At 43.5% G+C, this 20,441-nt stretch overlaps 2 protein-coding genes across 4 annotated transcripts in view; one reads left to right on the top strand and one right to left on the bottom strand.

Annotated features, from left to right (window-relative positions):
• The first annotated feature begins 5,705 nt into the window (after nucleotides 1-5,705).
• On the top strand, nucleotides 5,706-10,870 carry LOC118778323 (long-chain-fatty-acid--CoA ligase ACSBG2-like). The gene is made up of 12 exons (XM_036529815.1): nucleotides 5,706-5,900; nucleotides 6,533-6,621; nucleotides 6,833-6,953; nucleotides 7,082-7,162; nucleotides 7,421-7,570; nucleotides 7,732-7,899; nucleotides 8,048-8,229; nucleotides 8,614-8,847; nucleotides 8,951-9,168; nucleotides 9,371-9,510; nucleotides 10,080-10,323; nucleotides 10,721-10,870. The coding sequence occupies exons 1-12, from the start codon at nucleotides 5,721-5,723 to the stop codon at nucleotides 10,795-10,797; spliced, it is 1,884 nt and encodes a 627-aa protein (XP_036385708.1). The 5' UTR covers nucleotides 5,706-5,720; the 3' UTR covers nucleotides 10,798-10,870.
• Nucleotides 10,871-12,718: 1,848 nt separating this feature from the next.
• The window catches only part of LOC118778339 (probable E3 ubiquitin-protein ligase HERC1), a 68,840-nt gene continuing 61,117 nt past the window's right edge, over nucleotides 12,719-20,441 (bottom strand). For all 3 annotated transcript variants that reach the window (XM_036529839.1, XM_036529841.1, XM_036529840.1), the window contains exons 71-79: nucleotides 20,098-20,236; nucleotides 18,940-19,109; nucleotides 18,414-18,583; nucleotides 18,142-18,307; nucleotides 17,625-17,701; nucleotides 16,969-17,221; nucleotides 16,236-16,388; nucleotides 15,463-15,768; nucleotides 12,719-14,293 (exon numbers count right to left, since the gene is read on the bottom strand). In XM_036529839.1, coding sequence (XP_036385732.1) covers nucleotides 14,108-14,293; nucleotides 15,463-15,768; nucleotides 16,236-16,388; nucleotides 16,969-17,221; nucleotides 17,625-17,701; nucleotides 18,142-18,307; nucleotides 18,414-18,583; nucleotides 18,940-19,109; nucleotides 20,098-20,236 — 1,620 coding nt within the window. In that variant the 3' untranslated portion in view covers nucleotides 12,719-14,107. The remainder of the gene's footprint in view (nucleotides 14,294-15,462; nucleotides 15,769-16,235; nucleotides 16,389-16,968; nucleotides 17,222-17,624; nucleotides 17,702-18,141; nucleotides 18,308-18,413; nucleotides 18,584-18,939; nucleotides 19,110-20,097; nucleotides 20,237-20,441) is intronic.

Below are 20,441 nucleotides of genomic sequence, written 5' to 3'. Positions count from 1 at the left end.
AGGGCTAATTAGCACAGAAAATTCCTCACACGTGGCCACCTGCAAATTAAGTGACAACCTTGCCCAGATTTGTGTGAGGATAGCACTTAGCAATATACAGGAAAACTTTGCACAGAAAATTGGACATTTACATTTCTACTGAGACAGTACCTTGCTGTGGTTCCATATATGCAAGATCTAGTGGATGGTGATCTACATTTTAAGTGTTAAATATTGTCATCTTAAAATCATGATTAGATATTTTGCAAGCTAGGAAAACATGTTCACCAACTGAACTTACAAGTTAGAAGGCTGTTACTAACTTTTATGAATGCAACACATGGTTTAAAGACTGACGGAGATACTCTAGAGTCTAGACCTTAGGTGCTTCTCTCGAACAGTGCTTTACCTCAGGTGAACCAGCAGCTAAATGTTAAACTCTGTAAATAGGTTACAGAATGAGGGGAACCAACCCTGAAGTGTGTGCCCATTAATTTTAACATGGATAAGGGAGGCAGGGGAAGAATTCACAGCAGCTAAGGAGTGGTTAAAATGATCATGTAGGACAATCCTGATGCCAGCGCAGTCTACAGAGTATGCATTATTACTGAAGTGTCTGCTAGACATGATGCAGTATTTATTTTACAACAACATAATTGAACAAGATCCTTCAGAGCCATTTCATGAAGGGGAAAATGGCATGTTCTACAAAATTCTGCAGTAATTCACTCAGCATGTGAATGCAATATGTGTTCAAGTTGTCCTTTTGTCCTTCTGTGGTTCATCACCAAAGTGGTTTCCAATCTCTAACATAACCAGTTATGTCTGGATTTTATGTGCTGCGCTGTGCCCATGAACCCTATTAATTTTCTGATCACAAGGCAATGGGGCAAGGTCAGGGCGACTCTACATAGGGAGAGTGCTGCTTTAACATGCTGGAGTTTTGCCCGTGTGTTTTCATTCGGCCATTTCAGTATACACACAGTGTTGGGCAAGGGAAAGGATTTTGCATTTCTAATGCCACCTGTGAAGGAATATGGCACATGTTGCTTTTTTACTATTGAAAAGTGGTTTTAGGTAAATCTATGAAATTGTCTTGATTTTTACATGTGCCAGTAAACCGGTAGATGTGAGACTATGATTTTTAATTGGACAATGAGGCACATGCTCCGCCTCCCTCAGTCATGTGACAGCAAATCCCAGGGGAGCAAAAATGGAGGGTGCTCAGGTTTTCAGTTCTTGGTCTGTAAAATGGCATAATAGTGAATTTTAACAAAGTTTTTATCGTTTCCTTGATCTTGATCCCCGTGTCAAAAGATGGAAAGTGAAGGTCAGGCTGTTGATAAATTTTCCAATTACATGTTTATTCCTGCTTGCTATCCTTCATCTAGTATCTATACCTGTCCACTGTGGGTATTTCCAACTACTTTACACAATATATGACTTTAAGGTGTCCAATACCCACTTGAAGCTAAACTTTCTTCATTGCATTAATTGGATATTTATAAAACCTGGTATGCTCATGTTATGTCTTGGTTGGTACATTTCATACAGGTGGTCAAGTAGACTTCATAGAATAGCTCCTGTCTGTCTGGCAGCATAGTTTTTCCCTATCAGAACCCTTAGGTTTCTGATGTTCAAAAATGCTTGGTAGATTGAGAACTTTAAGGCATAAATTAAAATACAAAATTTGTACAGAAATTATTCAAACTTATTCAACACTGCTTAACATTGCTAAGTACCTGACAGTTACAGATTAGATTATGCATCTCAAAATGCATAATGAACCCTTTTGTACCATATAAATAAGCACAAGTGTGGGTTTACAAAGATGGCTGATTGCTTTAACTGCCTTAACGATTTTACAGGGATTAATCAGTTTTTTTTTTTCTCAACACAATACAGAAATTATGCTCACCTGCTTGTGACATGATTTTTTTATACAGATAATTTGTGCATTTTATAATACAGATCATAAAGTTCACTATTACAACATTTTATATTGCCAGGTTGTAAGAGACCTTTTATTTGCGGTCTCCTGGGTTGAGGGTTTGCTGGAAGCAGAAATGACTGATGGCTGTAAAAGGGGGGTGTGCTGATAACATAGTAGCCTAAACTGTTACATAAGACTGATACATAGACAAAATGTCCGGTTATAGGTGAACAAAATCATAAATGGCAATGTGTGAGCTTTCAGATTTTAGTAGAATGTATTATGCAGTAAAAACATTTGGCACAACTTCCATTATGGGTGCGGGTGGGGTTGGGGGTGGGGGAGCTCGCTTGGGAAATCAGAATTGAACCAACTATGGATAGAATGCTGGAATAAACTGAACCTTGTTTATGATGGAAAAGGTCAGTGATGAGATCTGAGCTGATTATACATCCAATTTAGAAGCTGCTTGTTCAACAGTCAAAGCCACAGGTTTTTCAAAGGCAGTTATAAGTAGTAATGAAATTTATACCGAACACACTTAATCTATGTAAAATACACTATATGGACAAAAGTATTTGGCCACACCTGTTTTTCAGGGTTTGGGCTAGGCCCCTTATCTCCAGTGAAGGGCAATCTTAATGCTTCAGCATACCAAGATATTTTGGACAATGCTATGCTTCCAACTTTGTGGCAAAAGTTTGGGGAAGGCTCTTTTCTATTCCAACATGACTGTGCCCCAGTGCACAAAGCAAGGACTATAAAGACATGGTTTGATGAGTTTGGTGTGGAAGAACTTGACTGGCCCACACAGAGCCCTGACCTCAACCCCATTGAGTACCTTTGGGATGAACTGGAACAGAGATTGTGAGCCAGGCATTTTCATCCAACATCAGTGCCTGACCTCATAAATGCTCTACAGAATGAATGGGCAAAAAGGGTGACCAACTCCATATTAAAGTATATGTATTTGAATACAATGTCATTACAATGTAATGGTCAGGCGTCCGAATACTTTTGTCCATATAGTGTATCTACTTCAAAAAAATCTACAGCACATTGTAAACCAGTATATTAAATGTGGTCAGTATCAGCAATCCAGTGCCCAGCTCTTTGATATTGTGAGCTACATTTGCTTATACTGACACACAAGCATTTGCTTAGTTGCCATTGAACCATTCATTTTGCATCAATTATGTATTTTTCAGTTTGGATTCATTTGTATTAGACTTAAATTCTTAAAATTGTATTAAAACGTGCATTGTTTAAGCTACTTTGCCCTTGATGCCATTTCACCTGTACTTTGACCTCTCCTTTGCAGTGAAGATGTCAGTCAATGGTGTGGGACATCCAGGTGACCAAACCCGCACTCCAAGTGTTCACATTATGGAGAATGGCTTGGATAAGTACGGACATTCAGTCTGTCTTCTGTGAAAATAATGACCCCTATCTTGTCTCATCTTTGTTCACAAGTTTGCATGGCCCGGAAGGATTAGTCAGCAGGATGCTAAAAAATGTTAAAATGTCAGCAAGGAGTCATTTTACTTGCAACTCAAATTTCCACTTTTGTTTGCCTGGCAGTCAGTGTTTGGTCAAACGATCATTTTCAGTGCTCAGAGTGTATGTTTGAACACTGTCTGAGACTTGTTTGAAAGCACATTTTCATCCTACTGCCATTAAAGCCAATAAGGGGGTCGCATTTTAATCGACAATTAAACTGACTCGAACATTGCAGCAGCATACAACATAATGATTTCATGTCACCTGTTGCCCAACATTTCAAAGAATGTTAACAGTGCTGATCAGTTACAGTGCATTGGCACTCTAAATCTTCTCAAAAAAATCTAAGTCGTCAAGGGGGTGATACAGGAAATCGGCTGTTGCAGAGAATCCTTTTTGCATTCACAGACTTAAAACAATGTTTACTGTGGGTCTTGAGGATTTTAATTTGGTGGCTTTCCTATAATCACATGTCCCATACTCTAGATTGCCAATTGAACGATTTATGACCAGCATTCAGCCTGATGGTCAGCTGCAGCATTCTTTAATTTCCTTTTGCACTATACGTAGATTACTTTTCGTGTTTGTCTGTTGGTGGTTAATGGTTGTTTGCTCATCCAGTTAAGACAGGTGTGTGTTACCATACATATCCCTGTCTTTTAGGGTGTTGATAACATCAGCTTTAGTGTAGTGTAATGTGAATGGTCAATGACATACCCTTTAGGTTAACTGAAATACAAATTTGATAATTACATACCTGCATTCAGTTGGTTGTCATTATGAGCTAAAGAGTAGTATACATCTGATAGAATGAAAATGGAAAAGTTTGCAAACTGAAGACTTTACAGCCAGGACTCCAGTTCAAAAAGTTCTTCTATACTTGCGTCTAGAAATAAATGTACCACTTTTTTCTTACCTTTGAGTGCAACTCCATAATCGGCTTTACTTTATTTTTATGGTTACACACTGAAATGGTTAGAACACAGTGGTACACAAACCATTTTTAATCCTTATGCCATTCCCATTTCACATTTTCACAGCATCCCCCCCTTCCTTTTGTTCAGATTTGTGAACATCTCTCTCAGGAAAGATTCCTACTCTCAGAGCAATGGGTCCTTGGACGAAGGCAAAGTCACACTGAATGGAAACTATAGCTACCCCATCACCAATGGAGACACGGCACACATTCACCATGGGGAAGGAAGGGAAACAGCAGGGAGGCAGGTTGATCGTATATACGTGGAAGAGAGAGAGAAGGTACTCAGAGTGGACCCTTGGATCAAGAGGTGGGCCAGCGCTTCGGAAGAGCAGGCAGCCTTCAGCCAACATGTTACAAATTCACCCAACAAGGAGACCACTAGAACCTCTGTGAAGAATTTTGCATTAGATCAAGATAAGGTGGTGCCATCTGAATTTAATTCATCTGCTGGAGCAGGTGGACCTCCAACACCTAAAGGTAGTGCGGACCGTGGATGAAAATGACAAATGTTTTGGCTCAAATCAGTAGTTTTATCTGTTTTGGCAGTTAAACCTGATTTGCAGATGTTGAATTCCTGAGCATGGGTGGGATGGTCTTGTATAGGTACATCTGTCATGCCTCCTGTGCACACAGCATTTCCTGTTTCCAGATATGCCATTTGATTTCATTGACCTGTCAGTTTTGGTCTTTGTCTTTGTCTGATTCCACATGACTCAGAGGGGCTTTTCTTTGAAGATCATCTGTAAATATTTTATTAGAATGTATTTTTATCCATCTCTGTCAGTTCCTATAGAATGATTTTATCAGCAATGGAACAATGACTGCTGACCGGGCTTGTTTTCCCAAATTATTGATTGTGGGAATTTGAGGAGAAATATTATTGATTCTTTATCACTCATCTGTGTTCCATCTCACTAAAGCCTCTTCTAGGACCAGTTGTGGCAGGGAGGGTGAAACATGTGGTGTATGCAAACATGTCCCCTACACCCACAGGGTAACTTGATCTAGCCCAGCTCAGATGTTGAGGCTTGTGATCCCAGCTCTGTCTGTGTACGATTGCAGTTGCAGCTAGGGGAGGATGTCCGTCTGCGTGGAACGTGCTCCTCAAATGTTATGACTACTCTATAGGGGGAGGGGGGGTAGGTGTGAAAACGGTACTCCTGGGATAATTGTTGACAGTGGGATTCTTGCTGTGTCTGCTGTGCTCATGTTGCACCTCCCACAGAGGCGGCGGCGTTCACGGCAGCAGTGTCGGTCCAGCCCGACGTTGCGCTCGCCCCAGCGGAGCTGCTGTGGAGCACCTGGAGAGATCAGGCCGTGAAGCTGCGGATGTCCAAGTCAGGCCCTGGTTCTGAGGCCCCCATGACCATCTATCAGATGTTCCAAGAGACAGTGAGGAACTATGGAGACCTTCCCGCACTGGCAGCCAAGAAGGACGGGAACTGGGAGACACTTACATACAAGGAGTACTTCCAGCAGTGTCGAGCAGCAGCTAAGAGCTTCCTGAAGGTCAGTTATTTGCTGTACATTCATTGGAAAAAATGTAGGAATATTTAATTCAATTTGGTTACTCAATTTAAAGCCTCTGATTTTGATGGATGTACATCCTGCCATGTGCTTAACTCGTGGGGGTACTCTCTTCAGCAATGCAGTACGATTCCATCTTCATTCCGCTTGCAGTTTTCCTTTTTGCGCTGATAAAGATGCATCCATCCGTAAAAAAATTGCAAAATCAACTTTCCATGTGGTTAGATTCACTGGGCAGCAGCATCTTGGTAAAATCATTGTGTTGGAAAGTGCATTCCTGCATTAACATGGGTGCATTATAACTTTCAGCTTGGGGCTGTATTTACTACAAATGCTCAGTATTTTTCTCCAACACATTTCTTGTCCTGAATTTAAAGTGGAATTTTAATTTCACAGATGTCAAGTTTATAACAGAATGCAAAGCATATTTGTACATAATATTTTAGACATAACTGACAGCATTGGGTGCAGATAAAAATCGCCAAGTGTGAGGGAATAGTATGTAACTATAGGAAGCCATCAGTGTGGGAGTGCTCTCGTTGCACCTCTGAATTTGAACCCCAGTTTTATGCTGGGTTCGTAGCTCACTTGAGTTCTGTGTTTTATTTTTCTAGCTGGGTCTGGAACGCTACCACGGTGTTGGAATTTTGGGATTTAACTCGTCAGAGTGGTTCATTGCTGACATTGGGTGTATCTTTGCTGGGTAAATCCTCCACACTGCATTTTTTGTCAGTGTATTTGCCTTGAATTGTCAGATCCCATAATGTCTTGCAGACGTATAGAAAGATTGAGAGTGTTGACATTCATTAAAGTAAGCTATTGGTAGTTGTTGGGCGTGCTAGTCAAGCACCTGATAAAGTGTAGCAATACCTCTAGGAGGCCATTTTATATTATGTATGCATTTACATCCCAAGGGGCCTTGCAGTTGGAATTTATGTGACCAACTCCCCTGAAGCATGTCAGTATGTGGCTGACAATTGTGAAGCCAACGTGCTGGTGGTGGAGAATCACAAACAGCTCATCAAAATCCTCAAGGTAAAGGATGCTAGTCATAAAGGCTATGCGTGCTGAGATTGTGTAATTTGGCATTATTTGGAATATTTTTGTTACAACTATTCACGTCGATATGTATACCACTTTAACATAATTTTCTCCACTGTAAGATTAAAGATCAGTTGCCGCACTTGAAAGCTATTGTTCAGTACAAGGATGAACTGGAAGAGAGGCTGCCAAATCTGTACACGGTCAGTTCAAGAAACACTGACATGCTATCTGAATGTAACCGTCTGTCTCACAAACCACTTTATTATATTTGGAAATTATATCAACTTTTATGAATTCAGATTGTGTGGTTGTGTGGGGAGACATGTCCTGTGTAATCCTATGATATGGCTACATTATCTATACCTTGCAGAAAGGTTTTAGTTTATCTGAACTTCCACTTTCAGGAATTGATTGCTGTTTTTCTTTTGTTTGTCTTTCTTTTTTCCCCCCCTTCACAGTGGAAGGAATTTCTAAAGCTTGGAAATGATGTACCTGAAGAGGTTCTTAATGATGTCATCAAGTCTCAGGTGGCCAACGAGTGCTGCACCCTCATCTACACCTCTGGAACCACAGGGCATCCCAAGGGTGTCATGCTGAGTCATGATAATGTGAGTTTGGTCTTGGGGTTGGTCATGGTTGAACCTTTCTCTACTAGAGACCAGTGTGTCTAGATGTGAATGGTCAAAGTATCCAGTAAACTGTGGTACAGTGTGGTGTGCTAAACCTTCACATTTTTAGGAGTATAATGACTGTGCTGATCGATCACCAGATAACCTGGATGGCCAATGCAGCAGGGACCATGACCAACCTGAGGCAGGGGGAGCAGAAGTTGGTGAGCTACCTGCCTCTCAGTCACGTTGCAGCCCAGGTCAGCGACATCTGGATCTGCATGAGGTTTGCAGGAACAACATATTTTGCAGAACCAGATGCCTTGAAGGCAGGTAGCTTTTGTTTAATTATTTTACAGTGAAATGCAATTAAATGAATAGAGAAGACGTAGATGGTTTTAATTGGGGAGGAGCAATGCCAGTTTTGTGGTGGACTGGATTATCATACAGCGATTGCATTCCCATGGGCCATTGCAGGGCTCCCTGGTGAACACCCTGCGTGAGGTGCGCCCCACCACCTTCCTGGGTGTGCCTCGTGTTTGGGAGAAGATGCAGGAGAAGATGAAAGCCATGGGGGCTAGGGCCTCCATGATACGGAGGAAAGTTGCAAACTGGGCCAAGTCAGTTGGGCTGCAAGCCAGTTACAACATCATGAACGGGTAAGAAGCTGCCACCACTCTGGTGTCCTCTCCCAATCTGAGCTGGCTGCCTGGCATGATCCATCTGGCTTTTATAATGGTCTTTCTATGCCTTTTATTCAAAATTTCAAATGGATTTTTATAAAACATGCTTTTTTGATATCTTGTGTGTGGAACCTCCTGGTCTTGTGTATTTTGTAATATCAAAACACCCTCCAACAATTTTGTAACTACACACAGTATTAACTATATATGTGCTTTTTTACTGTAGCTGTGTGCTCATACCTAAGACTTGGAGGTGGCTCCTTGCTGAATGGGTAAAACATACAGACTGGGAATGGTGTACTTGCATGCCTAAATCAAACATTAAAGTGCCATGCTTTAATTATTTTCCTTGGTCTCCAGCAATGACACAGTGCCCTGGGGTTACATGCTTGCCAACAACCTGGTTTTCAAGAAGGTGCGCATCGCTTTGGGCCTAGACCGCTGCACAGCCTGCTACACGGGGGCCGCCCCCATCACCAAAGACACGCTGGAGTACTTCATGAGCCTCAACGTCCAGCTATATGAGCTATATGGGATGAGCGAGAGCACAGGACCCCACACCATGTCCGGGCTGGCAGCCAACCGCATCATGAGGTCCGCATGCCGCCATATCAGCATGAGAGTAATTCCATTACAGACACAGTAAAGGTGTTGGTGTTCAAATGCCAGTTTTAAAGGCGCATAATGTCTCCTCCAGCTGTGGGAAGGAAATATTGGGATGCAATACAAAGCTGGATACGCCTGATGAGGATGGCATAGGGGAGATCTGCTTCTGGGGCCGCCATGTATTCATGGGATACCTCAACATGCCTGAGCAGACCAAGGCAGCGCTCGACCAGGAGGGGTGGCTGCACTCTGGAGACCTGGGAAAACATGACAAAGATGGCTTTCTGTTTGTCACAGGCAGGATCAAGGGTAAGGGTCATCGCTTCAATGAAGCGGTTTTGCAGGCTCAGTTGCCAGGTGAGGCATGGATCACCTGACTACTACCCTGAGCTGCTAGGTGAAGTAAACATCCAGTCCTATGAAGGAATATGTAGCAATGTATGCTATGTAACTTAATTTAGATCGTGCAAGCCTGAATCTACTTTCCCATATGTGATTTGTTGAAATGTAGAGCTGATTATAACAGCTGGTGGAGAGAACATTCCCCCTGTCCCCATCGAGGATGCACTGAAGGAAGAACTGTCCATTATCAGTAATGCCATGCTGGTGGGAGACAAGAGGAAGTTCCTTTCAGTCTTGCTCACAATCAAAGTAAGGCCACAGTCGAGCTCTTTGAGCTTGCTTGCTTGTTTACTGTAAGTGGGAATGGAAATTTATGGCTGTGACCAGAAGAAACGGCCCTAGAAATGGCAGAACCCCTCACTCACTTGCTGAGTTAAGTGGCTCCCTTGGCAGTGAACTGTAGTAATGGCAATTTGACTGTCACCTACCAGATTTTGAAATGTGTAAAATATGTAACTAATCAAGTTCCAAACATTCAGTCAGCCATAAAAAGGACATTTTAACATTAAGATGTAGGATTTAACATTCTCTGGTGTGGTAGTGTAGGAAAATGTTTTCTTGATATATTTTTGATCTTCAAAATTGGCGTGGATCTGTGAAATGTTCTGGTTACATTTACAGAGTAATATTTGGCTACTTCTTATTAGTGACTTTTTTTCATACATTGCATATAGTGTAATGTCAAAGGGCATTTGCATTTATTTTTACATGAAGGAGAAGATGCAAAATGGTGGTGTCCTTCTACATGTGGATGTGGAGACTTGGAAAACGTCACATTGAGTGAACCTCTTTACTGAAATTTGCTCCCCATCTCCCAGTGTAATGTTGATGATTCAGGGGATCCGACAGATGAGCTGACCCCAGACACTGTAGAGTATTGTCGAAAGCATGGAGTCAACGTGACCCGTGTCTCAGAGCTCAGAACAAGGAGACACCCAGCCATCTCCAAGGCCATCCAGGACGGCATACAACGTGTCAACACAAGGGCCACCTCAAATGCTCAGAAGATTCAGAAATGGACCATACTGCAGCGAGACTTCTCCATCTCTGGAGGGGAATTGGGTGAGTTAGTTTGTGTGTGAAGTTTTCCTACATTACCTCTTTTTGTACCAATTCAGGGGCTTGAAATGCTGTCCTGGAATGTGATTTTTTTTAGTGAAACATTTGTATTGTTGATTGACATTTTAAGAATTGTGTTTTCAGAAGCTGACTGACATACCTTGGACTACATTGGATTCCAAGCGTTAGTTTTATAAGCTTTACAACCCATTTTCCAAACAGATCAATTCAAAGCTTCACAGTGAACTGAATGGTGTATTTTGTGCTGCATTAATAGAATGTAGCTTTTGGTCTGCCTGAATTTGATGCAATATATTAATCTTGACTTTGTACTCAATGACCACATGATGTGAGCTCTGAAAGGTTTTTTTCTGACATCCTGGCCTCATCTCCTCCTCAGGTCCAACCATGAAGCTGAAGAGGCCCATTGTTCACAAAATGTACAAAGAGGAAATCGAGAAGTTTTATGCCGAGTGACGACGCTGAATGGGAAAACGACCTTGAATTGTGGAAAAACTGTTTGACCCCCAAACTGACCGTATGGCTAGAGAACCACCCCAGTTCCCACATTCAATCAGCTTCCATATACCTGACATGGTAGCTGCAGTTGTAAAGACTGAAAGTACCCATGGCTTCAAAATAGATTTGGCTTGAACTGAACAGCTCTTCACTACCAGAATTCAGTTTTCATGTGGGAGTGACCCATGGCCAGCAATTTCATGTACAGTATCTTGCAATTACTGTTTGGATTTATTGAAATGGATTTATTCAAATTTGGTGGTTGTGGAAATGTACAAATTGTCTGAGCCTTCCAACATTTCCCCTCTCCCGATTTCAGTGTCTCTGTGTAGTTTACAATATAGAATTACATTAAATTCCCTTGTCTTTATTGTGGGGGGGGTGCGGAAGCTGATGTTTCAACATCTGTGTGAATGTGCTGGTATCAGCCACAGTGCAGCAAAAATGATGCTGATATACTGTTCTGAACCTACAGGAGATGTCATTTTATTTAGGGACATACTCTACTCTATCCTACAAATGACAGTACTCATTGTATTAGGGCAACAATACAAGCAAAGATTAATGAAGATGGTCATTGGTAAAATGTACATAGCAGTAGTGTGCCACTACTTTCATTTGTCAAGGAAATGGTGATATAAGGGTGAGTAAGAGATGCATTTCAAAATTGGCCCAGAAGAGCATTGGCCAGAGGGGAATGAGATGTGTATAAAGCTGCCATCTTTTCCTGCTAGTGTTAATGATTAATTCATTAATGCCTTGTGCTAATGTCATGCTGAGGAATGCTGTGTGCTAAGCCACTGAAGTTATGTGCTAGTAGGTATGGAATCTCACTTAAGAGTAAGGTCATCTAGTCTTTCCTTGCTGTGATGGCTAGTAGCTTAACACTATAGCATCCATTCGCTAACATTCTGGGACAGCATTACAGCAAGCAGACTTGTTTGTAAATTTTTTGCTTAATCACTGAAACGCACTTCGGGATTTAAGAAACAGTCAAAAGGAACATTTCCTCTGTGTTGCTTGGAGCTTGCTTTCTACAATGCTGCACAGTAATGTCATCTTTGGCGCTTTATGACATTGAGCTGGAAATAGTTAGGGGTGCCCTGATACAAAGTCATACCTACCTTGGTAGACACATTGATTGAGTTCATATACACCAGGTTCAGGTTCATGTAGTTCACAGGGCTCATTATTTGAGCAGCAAGGGATCATTTGCAGTGAAACTGCAGGTAGGGGCTGTCAAAAGCAGTAAACATTTTTGTCTGCCTTCAAACACCAACTTTGACAGTTAAGATATTTTGGTTATTTGGTTTTGTGCAGGCTGGTGCAAATGAAAGGAATCTAAATATGTATCTAAATACATCTCTGCTTTGAATGATTTAAAATAAGGAAACAAATGTATTTTACAGATAGTGATTTGAACATTAGGAATAATCTTGCAGACCACAGGCTTACTTGGTAAAAAGCTGATCGTTTACTGATCGTTTCATGTATCAGGTTTTAAGCTCATACTCATCGTTTGCTAATGGAAATTCACACATGTCCATATGTCCAGAGTTAGTTCTCTAACTTTTATGTAGCAGCAATGATGCTGTGTCTACATACTCCCTGCTAGTGCTCTTGATGCTATATAACTACTTTCAATAAAATAACTCAACTGAAGTCCTTACTTTGATGGGTAGTCAAATATCATTTCAGGTAACAATAGATTCTGAAGCAAGTAACATTCCAGCTCTACATGAAAAAAAAATCTGCCAATACAAATATAGTGGATATTGAGATTCTCCTGTTTAATGCTTACCATTGCTAACTTAAAAAAAAAACACACCATTTTTTTTGAAATACATTAAATTTAATGTTTACACAATACTTCCCCTCACATTGCCAATATGCATATTAGTTTTAGCCCCAAAGCATGTAACGGACCATCACTGATCATTCAACAATGCATACAAGTCTAAAGTGCAAACATTACAACAACCATGCCGTCTTGAGTACCACAACAGGACGTTTCCCTCAGTGCAGTCTGGTGCTGCTCACTCCAGCACCTTTTACTCCCTTAGTGGTTTCAAGTTTTCAGCCAAGAAAAGAAAAAAAAAACTAACCGCTCATGGGCATCACTTAAGGTTTTATAATTCATATAACTGAAGGTTCACTGCAGACCATCTGCGATGCGTCTCCACTGAGGCTGGACAGCTCCTCTGCCAGGACTCCATGTTCAGAAACCTTTTTTTGGGACAATGTTAAAGTGAAACATGTTCTAAAGCATGGAATTCCAAACCTAACAGTGGTGACTGTCCTTTCCTCACATTTTAAAAGCCTTGATATAGGGAAGAAAACGGTATGTTAAATTCACTACTCTATTCACAACTGCAGCAACTTACTAAAAACCGTTTTAAGACGCAGTAGTACCATTTTTGGCAAATAGTGTATGAGTGCATATGTGCATGGCATTTGTGGGTATACATTCATCCAAATACACTTGTGGAGATACGCTCTTACCGATAACACTACCTACTGACAAGCTTAATAGGGAATACAATAACAGGTATTTGAATACTATGCTATTTTCCTCTCAAGAACACTATTCATTGACATCACAGCATTGAGGCAGCAGACATCCTGATCTTATGTCATTTCACACCTTTCAGTGTGCACCAATGACCAAAGGTGATGCACACGCAAAACGTGAGTGGTTAGGTGTAAACCTGAAAAAGGTCAAAGCTGCCTAATACTAGTTAGTGTTACGTCACCCACTAGACTATATCACCATGTTCTTTTTCTGCACTCTTGTAATGCCATTCATGTCAGTCACGGTCAAGGGCACAAATGATTTATTACTTGCTGTTCCCAAAGTTCACAGGCATACAGTAGGTGTTGAATTGATTTGATTAAAAGTTGCACAGCCTTGCCACTTAAGGCAGATATTTTGTCATTATGCATCACAGTAGAATCCAACTGTGTGTGATGTCTTAAAAAAAGTCTATTTTTTATTAAACAGTCTAATAGGAAATAGTCTATGCCATGCAGAAACACAGCAAACCATGAATTGCTTCTTAATTCTCCAGGTGAACTCTTCGACTCTTGAGAGAATGTCCACAGAAGTGCATTCTGGGTAAGGGGTCTGCACTCTGTCACCTGCAGTGCTTGGATACCGCATATCCAAGGGTTATATTGCACCATAAAGGAGACAGTAGAAGGAAAAAACACTATGATGACCGGTTGTGCTTTCAAGTAATGTTAGCCATCTTGAGCTGCCCTGTCCCGTTCAGTACTCGGTGTCGGATCCGTCCGCAGGGTCGCTGTTGCGTGACAGCATGTAGTTGTCCATGTCGATGGAGGGACAGTTGTGGATGGAGTACCGTAGGCGCTCGGCTAGCACTGCCTGGCTGGTGTAGGGCGGCAGGCGCAGCTGGAAGAAGCAGGTCTGGGCCGTGGGGAGACCGTTGATTGGCTGTAATAAAGGAAAGAATTTTTTTAAAATCAGACTTCATCTGTGATGAAACAGTAACTGAGCTGCCTTACAGCAAGTTAGATTTCACAATCATAATCCTTTAATAAAAAATGTTTATGTTAATCTCTGCATTTACTGTAATATTTATTGTGTTTTTAAGCTTTGGTTTAAACATTCCCCCCCAAACCTCTTTGGAGGTGCCTTACATGCAGTGCCTGCACTTGACCAACAATTTAAATTCTGCCTGAAATTCCATCTTTCGCTCTTCATGTCCCGACGGTTCATTTTACAAACTCAGAACAGATTGTCTAGATGGTGCTTACCATATTACATTACATAATCAGATTCAAAATTCCTTTGAAAGACTAACATCTCTAAGTTAATTCCATTCACGAGAACGAAAGCCCCAGAAGCACTAAGCTGGCCCTAACGCAGTGACATCATTGAGTGTGTTTCTTTACTTTTCCAGTGACTCTTTAATTAGAGAGGCCATCTACATTAATGAGGTCAATAATGTAAATGCGGGTTAATTAGGAGAATGACAAACCGGCAGAATCATAATCTTGTAATGGAGCGAAACCAAAGACCCAAGGTTACATACCCCCACATGACGAATATAATTTGTGTAGAACAGCCTCGGACATAATTACACTGCACCCAAGGAAACTGTCAACACTTTTCAGCATCTGGTTTTCCACTTTTAGGCAATGTTTGACTCTTCTGATTCACCAAAAAGAGCGAGACAAATTTTCCCCACAGATAGCAATCTTTGAGTTCTGATTACTTAGACAGCAGCCAGCAACCCTGACCCGTGTAAAAGCAATGTCTCGCGTATATATTGAGAGGTTCTGTGTATTACAGGGGAAAATATGCCCAGCCTTTCAGAGTCAGAATCAGAAGTTATTGGTCAAGCATGCTCCCACAGATACAAGGAGTTTCCAGTGTCTCTCGTAGTGCTTGCATGCTGCATCAACAGTGACAACAAATACCAAACATCAGTAGTGCAGGACACATACATGGAATAAGTATGGAATGAGCGAGGTATATATGAACAGCTACTGCGCAATGAACATGACTTCAAGTATATCTGAGTGCAGGCTATGGAAACGTACAACTATTAGTTATGTACAGCTATTACGCCGTGAGTGTGAGTTCAGGTGAAGCCTTACCCTGTCTACTTTGATGATCTGGAACTTCTGGGTGATGTCGGCGGGGTTGGACGGCAGCCTGGACCTGCCCGAGACGAAGCGCAGGAACAGCACCCGCTCCTCATTGGTGAACTCCTCCAGGCTCTGCCACAGCCAGCCAATCAGCTGGTGGCTGTCGGTGATGTCGCGGTAGCGCACCACCTTCTTCAGCATCTCCACGGAGACCTCGGGCAGGCCGCACACCAGCTGCTCCAGCTGCTTGGCGGTGAGGAGCGAGAGCAGTGGCACGGGGATGATGGAGGACATGCCCTCTCGCACCGCCACCACCTGCGGGGGGCGCAACCGGAGAGCCCGCCGATGAGTTTGGGAGCATCTCGCAAACAATTGCACCAGGCTACAACGACCCTGACCCTTCAGTGACGGTTCAAGGAACATTGTGAAGTACTCTGTTAAAATCCCAGCAGAGGCTACATTACATTATTGGCATTTATCAGATACTCTTATCCAGAGTGACTTATATCGGTTACAGTTTTTTACAATCCTATCCATTTACACAGCTGGATATTTACTGAGGTTAAGTACCTTGCCCAAGGGTACAGCAGCAGTGCCCCAGTGGGGAATCGAGTCCTGCTCCTTGACCACAATGCTACACTGTTGCCAGTAGAGGAGGCTTTTACTGAATGTCACTGGGAGTAATTACTGTAGCATTTCCAAGGTATCTGATGGATGGCTGTCATACCCTAGGAAAGGTTAAAGAAACATTCTCGACCATGAGCACATGGTCTCGGGCTCACCTGCCGGTCCATCTCGTGCAGCCTGTAGTGCAAGGCCCGCTCCACGTACTCGTTCCTGTTGGCAAAGGTCAAAGGGATGTTGTATCCTCCCGGGACCACCGGCACCAGCCTCCCGTCGGCGCTGTGGGCTGTGAACGAGTCCAGAGGGATCATCTGGGAAGAGAGCGAGAGGACGTTAAACTGGGACAGACCTCAGTGACATGCCAATCTCATTAGCGCATCAACGTGTACTTTCCGGGTGAGATGTTCATGACCTAAACTTCGGGATAAAGTGATCATACTTTCAGCAGCAAAGTGAAAAGAGAGCACACAAAAAATATGAATCAGTGCTTATATGCAAGACTGAGCATTCCAAATTCTGTCCCGTGTGTCATTCTAACTCAATGACACAATCTGGATTTACTACCAGCCAAAGCTTTTCTTTGGAATGACCCAAGATATATAAAATCCTGCAAAATCTTCAGTGGATACCTCTCTGAGGATACTGGATTTATTTTGTGTGTATCAATGTGATTTGTGCGGCAATGGTTTCAATGTTTAGAAATTGGGTCGAAAGGAAGACAAAGAAAAACTTTATTACATTACTGCCGTTTAGCAGACGCTGTTACCCAGATCGACTTACATAAGCTGCAATTTTTTCCATTTATACAGCTGTATATTTACGGAGGCAATTCTCGGTTAAGCACATTGCCCAAGAGTACAAGAGCAGTGCCCCGGCGCAGGGCCTCCTCACCACAGGGAAGTTCTCCTCGGTGATGCCGCTGTTGTCCAGGTGGAGGATGCTCTGCAGGGAGCGGTACGTGAGCAGGTCCACCTCCTCCAGGTCCGGCCCGCTCAGAGGGATGGAGCACAGCTGTTTCCACACCCACGGCGCCAGGTGCAGGTCCAGCGGCTTCTTGGTGCGGATCGCCACCGCCATCAGGATGCCCAGGAAGCGGAACTGGACCATGTGCTCCTCGGAGACAGCCGCCGGGTTCAGCAGGAACCTGAAACGGCCAAACCGCACTCTCCAGTCAACCTGAGCGGCGACCATTCCATTACATTATTGCCGTTTAGCAGATGCTCTTATACAACTTACATAGGTTACAATTTTTTTTTACATGTTACCCAGTTATACAGCTGGATATTTACTGGGGCAATTCTGGGTTAAGTACCTTACCCAAGGGTACAACAGCAGTGCCCCAGCAGGGAATCAAACCAGCAGCCTTTCTGTTACAAGTCCTGCTCCTTCCCATTATGATACGCTGCCGTTCTGTGACTTGCTGTGGTCTAAATGCATCTGAAGTACTTCAGACCCTTAAGGCACTAATGCTAACTAAAAATGGGTCACCTCTGACAAGTCTGCTATCACTAATCACAGGCCTCTCTGCAGTGGGTGTGGCTCGTTACCTGTCTGTGTTACTGCCCACGTCGGCAGTGCTGTTAGGGGTGTGAATGAGGAGATCCACCACACCAGACTCCAACTCCTGAACAGAAAAAAACACACATTACAATACACTGAGCTCTGCAACACCATCACCATTAAAAACACAATCTCTTTATCTCCATTCACCAGGGGTCCTCGGCTTTTTCTTATTAAATGATAAGAGGATTATGATACCTAGTCATCCTCCCTTCAGAAATCTAGTTATGCAGTCTTACTCATCATATCCATTTAAAAACAATAATCGTGATATGCCATCCAGGTAGAATGCAGGGCTTGTTTACCACAATATTTTAAACTGGAATATTCCCTGCAACACGTTGTGTGGACAGCATGATGAAAAATGGAACTGAACCTCTACCCTATTTAGAATAAATGGAGCTGCTAATGGCTGCGGGGGAAGAACGGTTGGACTCAGTTCAGAACAGTAAGCGCCGTCGTATTGTGGACCCAGGACAGGGACAGCCGACGCAGTAGACCCACTTGGCACATTTCTGTGATGGTGTCGTCGAACACCCCTCCCGCGTCGTCCGCCCCCTCCCCCACGAGCTTCACTTTCCACGCGCGGGATGGCAGCCGGAGCTCCGTAGGGTTCAGGCTCACCACCTGCCTGGCGATCTGCACGAAGATGGGCTTGCTGGAGCGCCCCCTGGGGGTGCGGAGGAAAAAAAAAAACAACCGTTTCATTTTTGTGCCAACTCAAAAGCATGTCTGATTATTTGGAGGTGCAGTGTTTATTTGGATGAAGCTCCTACCGTGTGGATATTCTCTTGACGGTGATCTGAGGTCCGTACGTCTTGCCCTGCGTCATGGTTCTCCCGATGGACCTGACCAGGGGGAGAGTGTTCACCTTGGGGGACAGGAGGCCCCTCAGCTGCCCCTGGACGATGGCGGAGGTCCCTGAGCAGTATCTCGAAGCTGAAACCTGCACGTGCGCAAGAGGCTGTGTCACAATAACATTGCTCACAACATAGCATCAATTAATGTCCATTGTTCAGTCCCCCCACACTATGACTAGACTGTAATAATCATACACAGAAAGCAGCTGCCTTGAAATTTCACTGGATTTTTCACATTTTTATATTATTCGTTTTGCTATGCAGCTGGTTCAGTTCTAGCATTATAAACTAAGCGTGACATGAACCTCATTCAGACTCCATTGCGAACGCTAGTCTGTGAAATTAAACTAACGACATGAACTGAATCACCCATCACCAACTGACAGACTAAACATCTTGGCCAAGAGGCCTGGAGGGCGACTCTGTGGCAGAGGGCCTTCACCTGGTTGTTGGGGTTGAGGTTGAGCAGCCTCCAGGACTTGTACATGAGGTCAGAGAAGTGGTAGAGGACCCTGAGGCGGGTGCTGAGGACCTCGGGGCTGCAGTCTTTCAGGGCGTTGTACTGGGGCGGGACGGCCTGAGGGAGGCCCAGCTGGAGGCCCGGAGAAGCACCTGGAAGAATGAATCCACACGCCATAGGAAGGGGGGGCTTTCCCAACTGACCACACCTACAACCTATGGTGGGATTTTCCTTACAGTAACCTGCTCAAAGAGTATGGAGTCAGTGTTGTGCTTTATCCTGTGGCTTCATCAGTATTCGATTGCTGTGGAAAAACTGACAGATTAAAGCGCAGACAGTGGAGCGGACTGCCAGTTTTGGCACCACGACCCAATCCTGGCTGCCAAGGTGACACTGACAACGATCTCAAGCGCGGGGCAATCAGTCAGAGATTCCATTACGGCGAAATACTTTTTTGTCTAGATAAAGAGTAAATTACCTTTAGGCTTGTCCGACAACAGCTCTGCAAATCATAGAACTCTAGCAGCAGTAATTAAGCTGCTGCCAAGATTTAAGATGAGTTATATTCTATCATAACAACCACACAGCTCCTTATGTTGTTGCCACCACGCCTTTTATGGTGATGTCACCTTCCTTCCTTGTATGCTGAACTTATTTGCATGGATAGTGAAACGGTGTGCCAATGTGGTGTCAGACAGTGTGAGCTGTGATGTTGCTGTGCTTGCTGTCTGCCTTGCAGTCTTTCTCCACACAATAGCCTATGAAGTAAGTGTGTGAGTGGTACAACTGATGTATTGTGTGTGATGTACCGTGCTACATTACATTACATTACTAGCATTTAGCAGACGCTCTTATCCAGAGCGACTTACATCAATTACAGGTGTTACAAAAGCTATCCATTTATACAGCTGGATATTTACTGAAGCAACCTTGCCCAAGGGTACAGCAGCAGTGCCCCCGTGGGGAATCGAACCGGCAACCTTTCAGTTACGAGTGCTGCTCTTTAACATAGTCGTAACACTATGCTACACTGCAGTTTTAAATGTTATGTGCCCATGATGTGTAAGCATATGGAGTTATGGGCATTGAACGTCCCGTGAGGGGCCAAAGCATTCGGGTGGGCACGTGGGGGGTGCGTACCAGGGGCGCGGGCGGCTGGAGGAGGGGTGGTCCAGGCTGCGCTGTGGCACCGTCCGCCTGAGATCTGCATGATGTTCTTCCCCTGCAGAGCGGTGACCAGCGTGGGCTCCTTCACGGGGCTCGAGTGGCCCAGGCCCAGCTGAAATGAAGCAAGAGCCCAGGAAGCAGAGGGTCATACCAGCTGGAACGGTTACTGTGCTACAAACGTGACCGGAGGACCTCTGGACATTTAAATCCGGCTAGAATCGTCCTACATTACCCTTGATGTAGATCACTTCACCTGTACTGCACGGCTTTGACAAAAAACCCACAGGATTGGATAGGTTTCAGAGGGTCATATGAGC

The sequence above is a fragment of the Megalops cyprinoides genome, chromosome 5 (genome assembly GCF_013368585.1).
Source record: "Megalops cyprinoides isolate fMegCyp1 chromosome 5, fMegCyp1.pri, whole genome shotgun sequence".
Classification (NCBI taxonomy): Eukaryota; Metazoa; Chordata; class Actinopteri; order Elopiformes; family Megalopidae; genus Megalops; species Megalops cyprinoides.
This window is presented reverse-complemented; position numbering and strand designations above follow the sequence as displayed.

Coding starts and splice junctions, on each gene's coding strand:
- LOC118778323 (XM_036529815.1), top strand. CDS start 5,721: ATGTCCAAGTCAGGCCCTGGTTCTGAGGCCCCCATGACCATCTATCAG. Junction 8,230..8,613: donor AGTTACAACATCATGAACGG/GTAAGAAGCTGC, acceptor CTTGGTCTCCAG/CAATGACACAGTGCCCTGGG. Junction 10,324..10,720: donor CATCTCTGGAGGGGAATTGG/GTGAGTTAGTTT, acceptor TCTCCTCCTCAG/GTCCAACCATGAAGCTGAAG.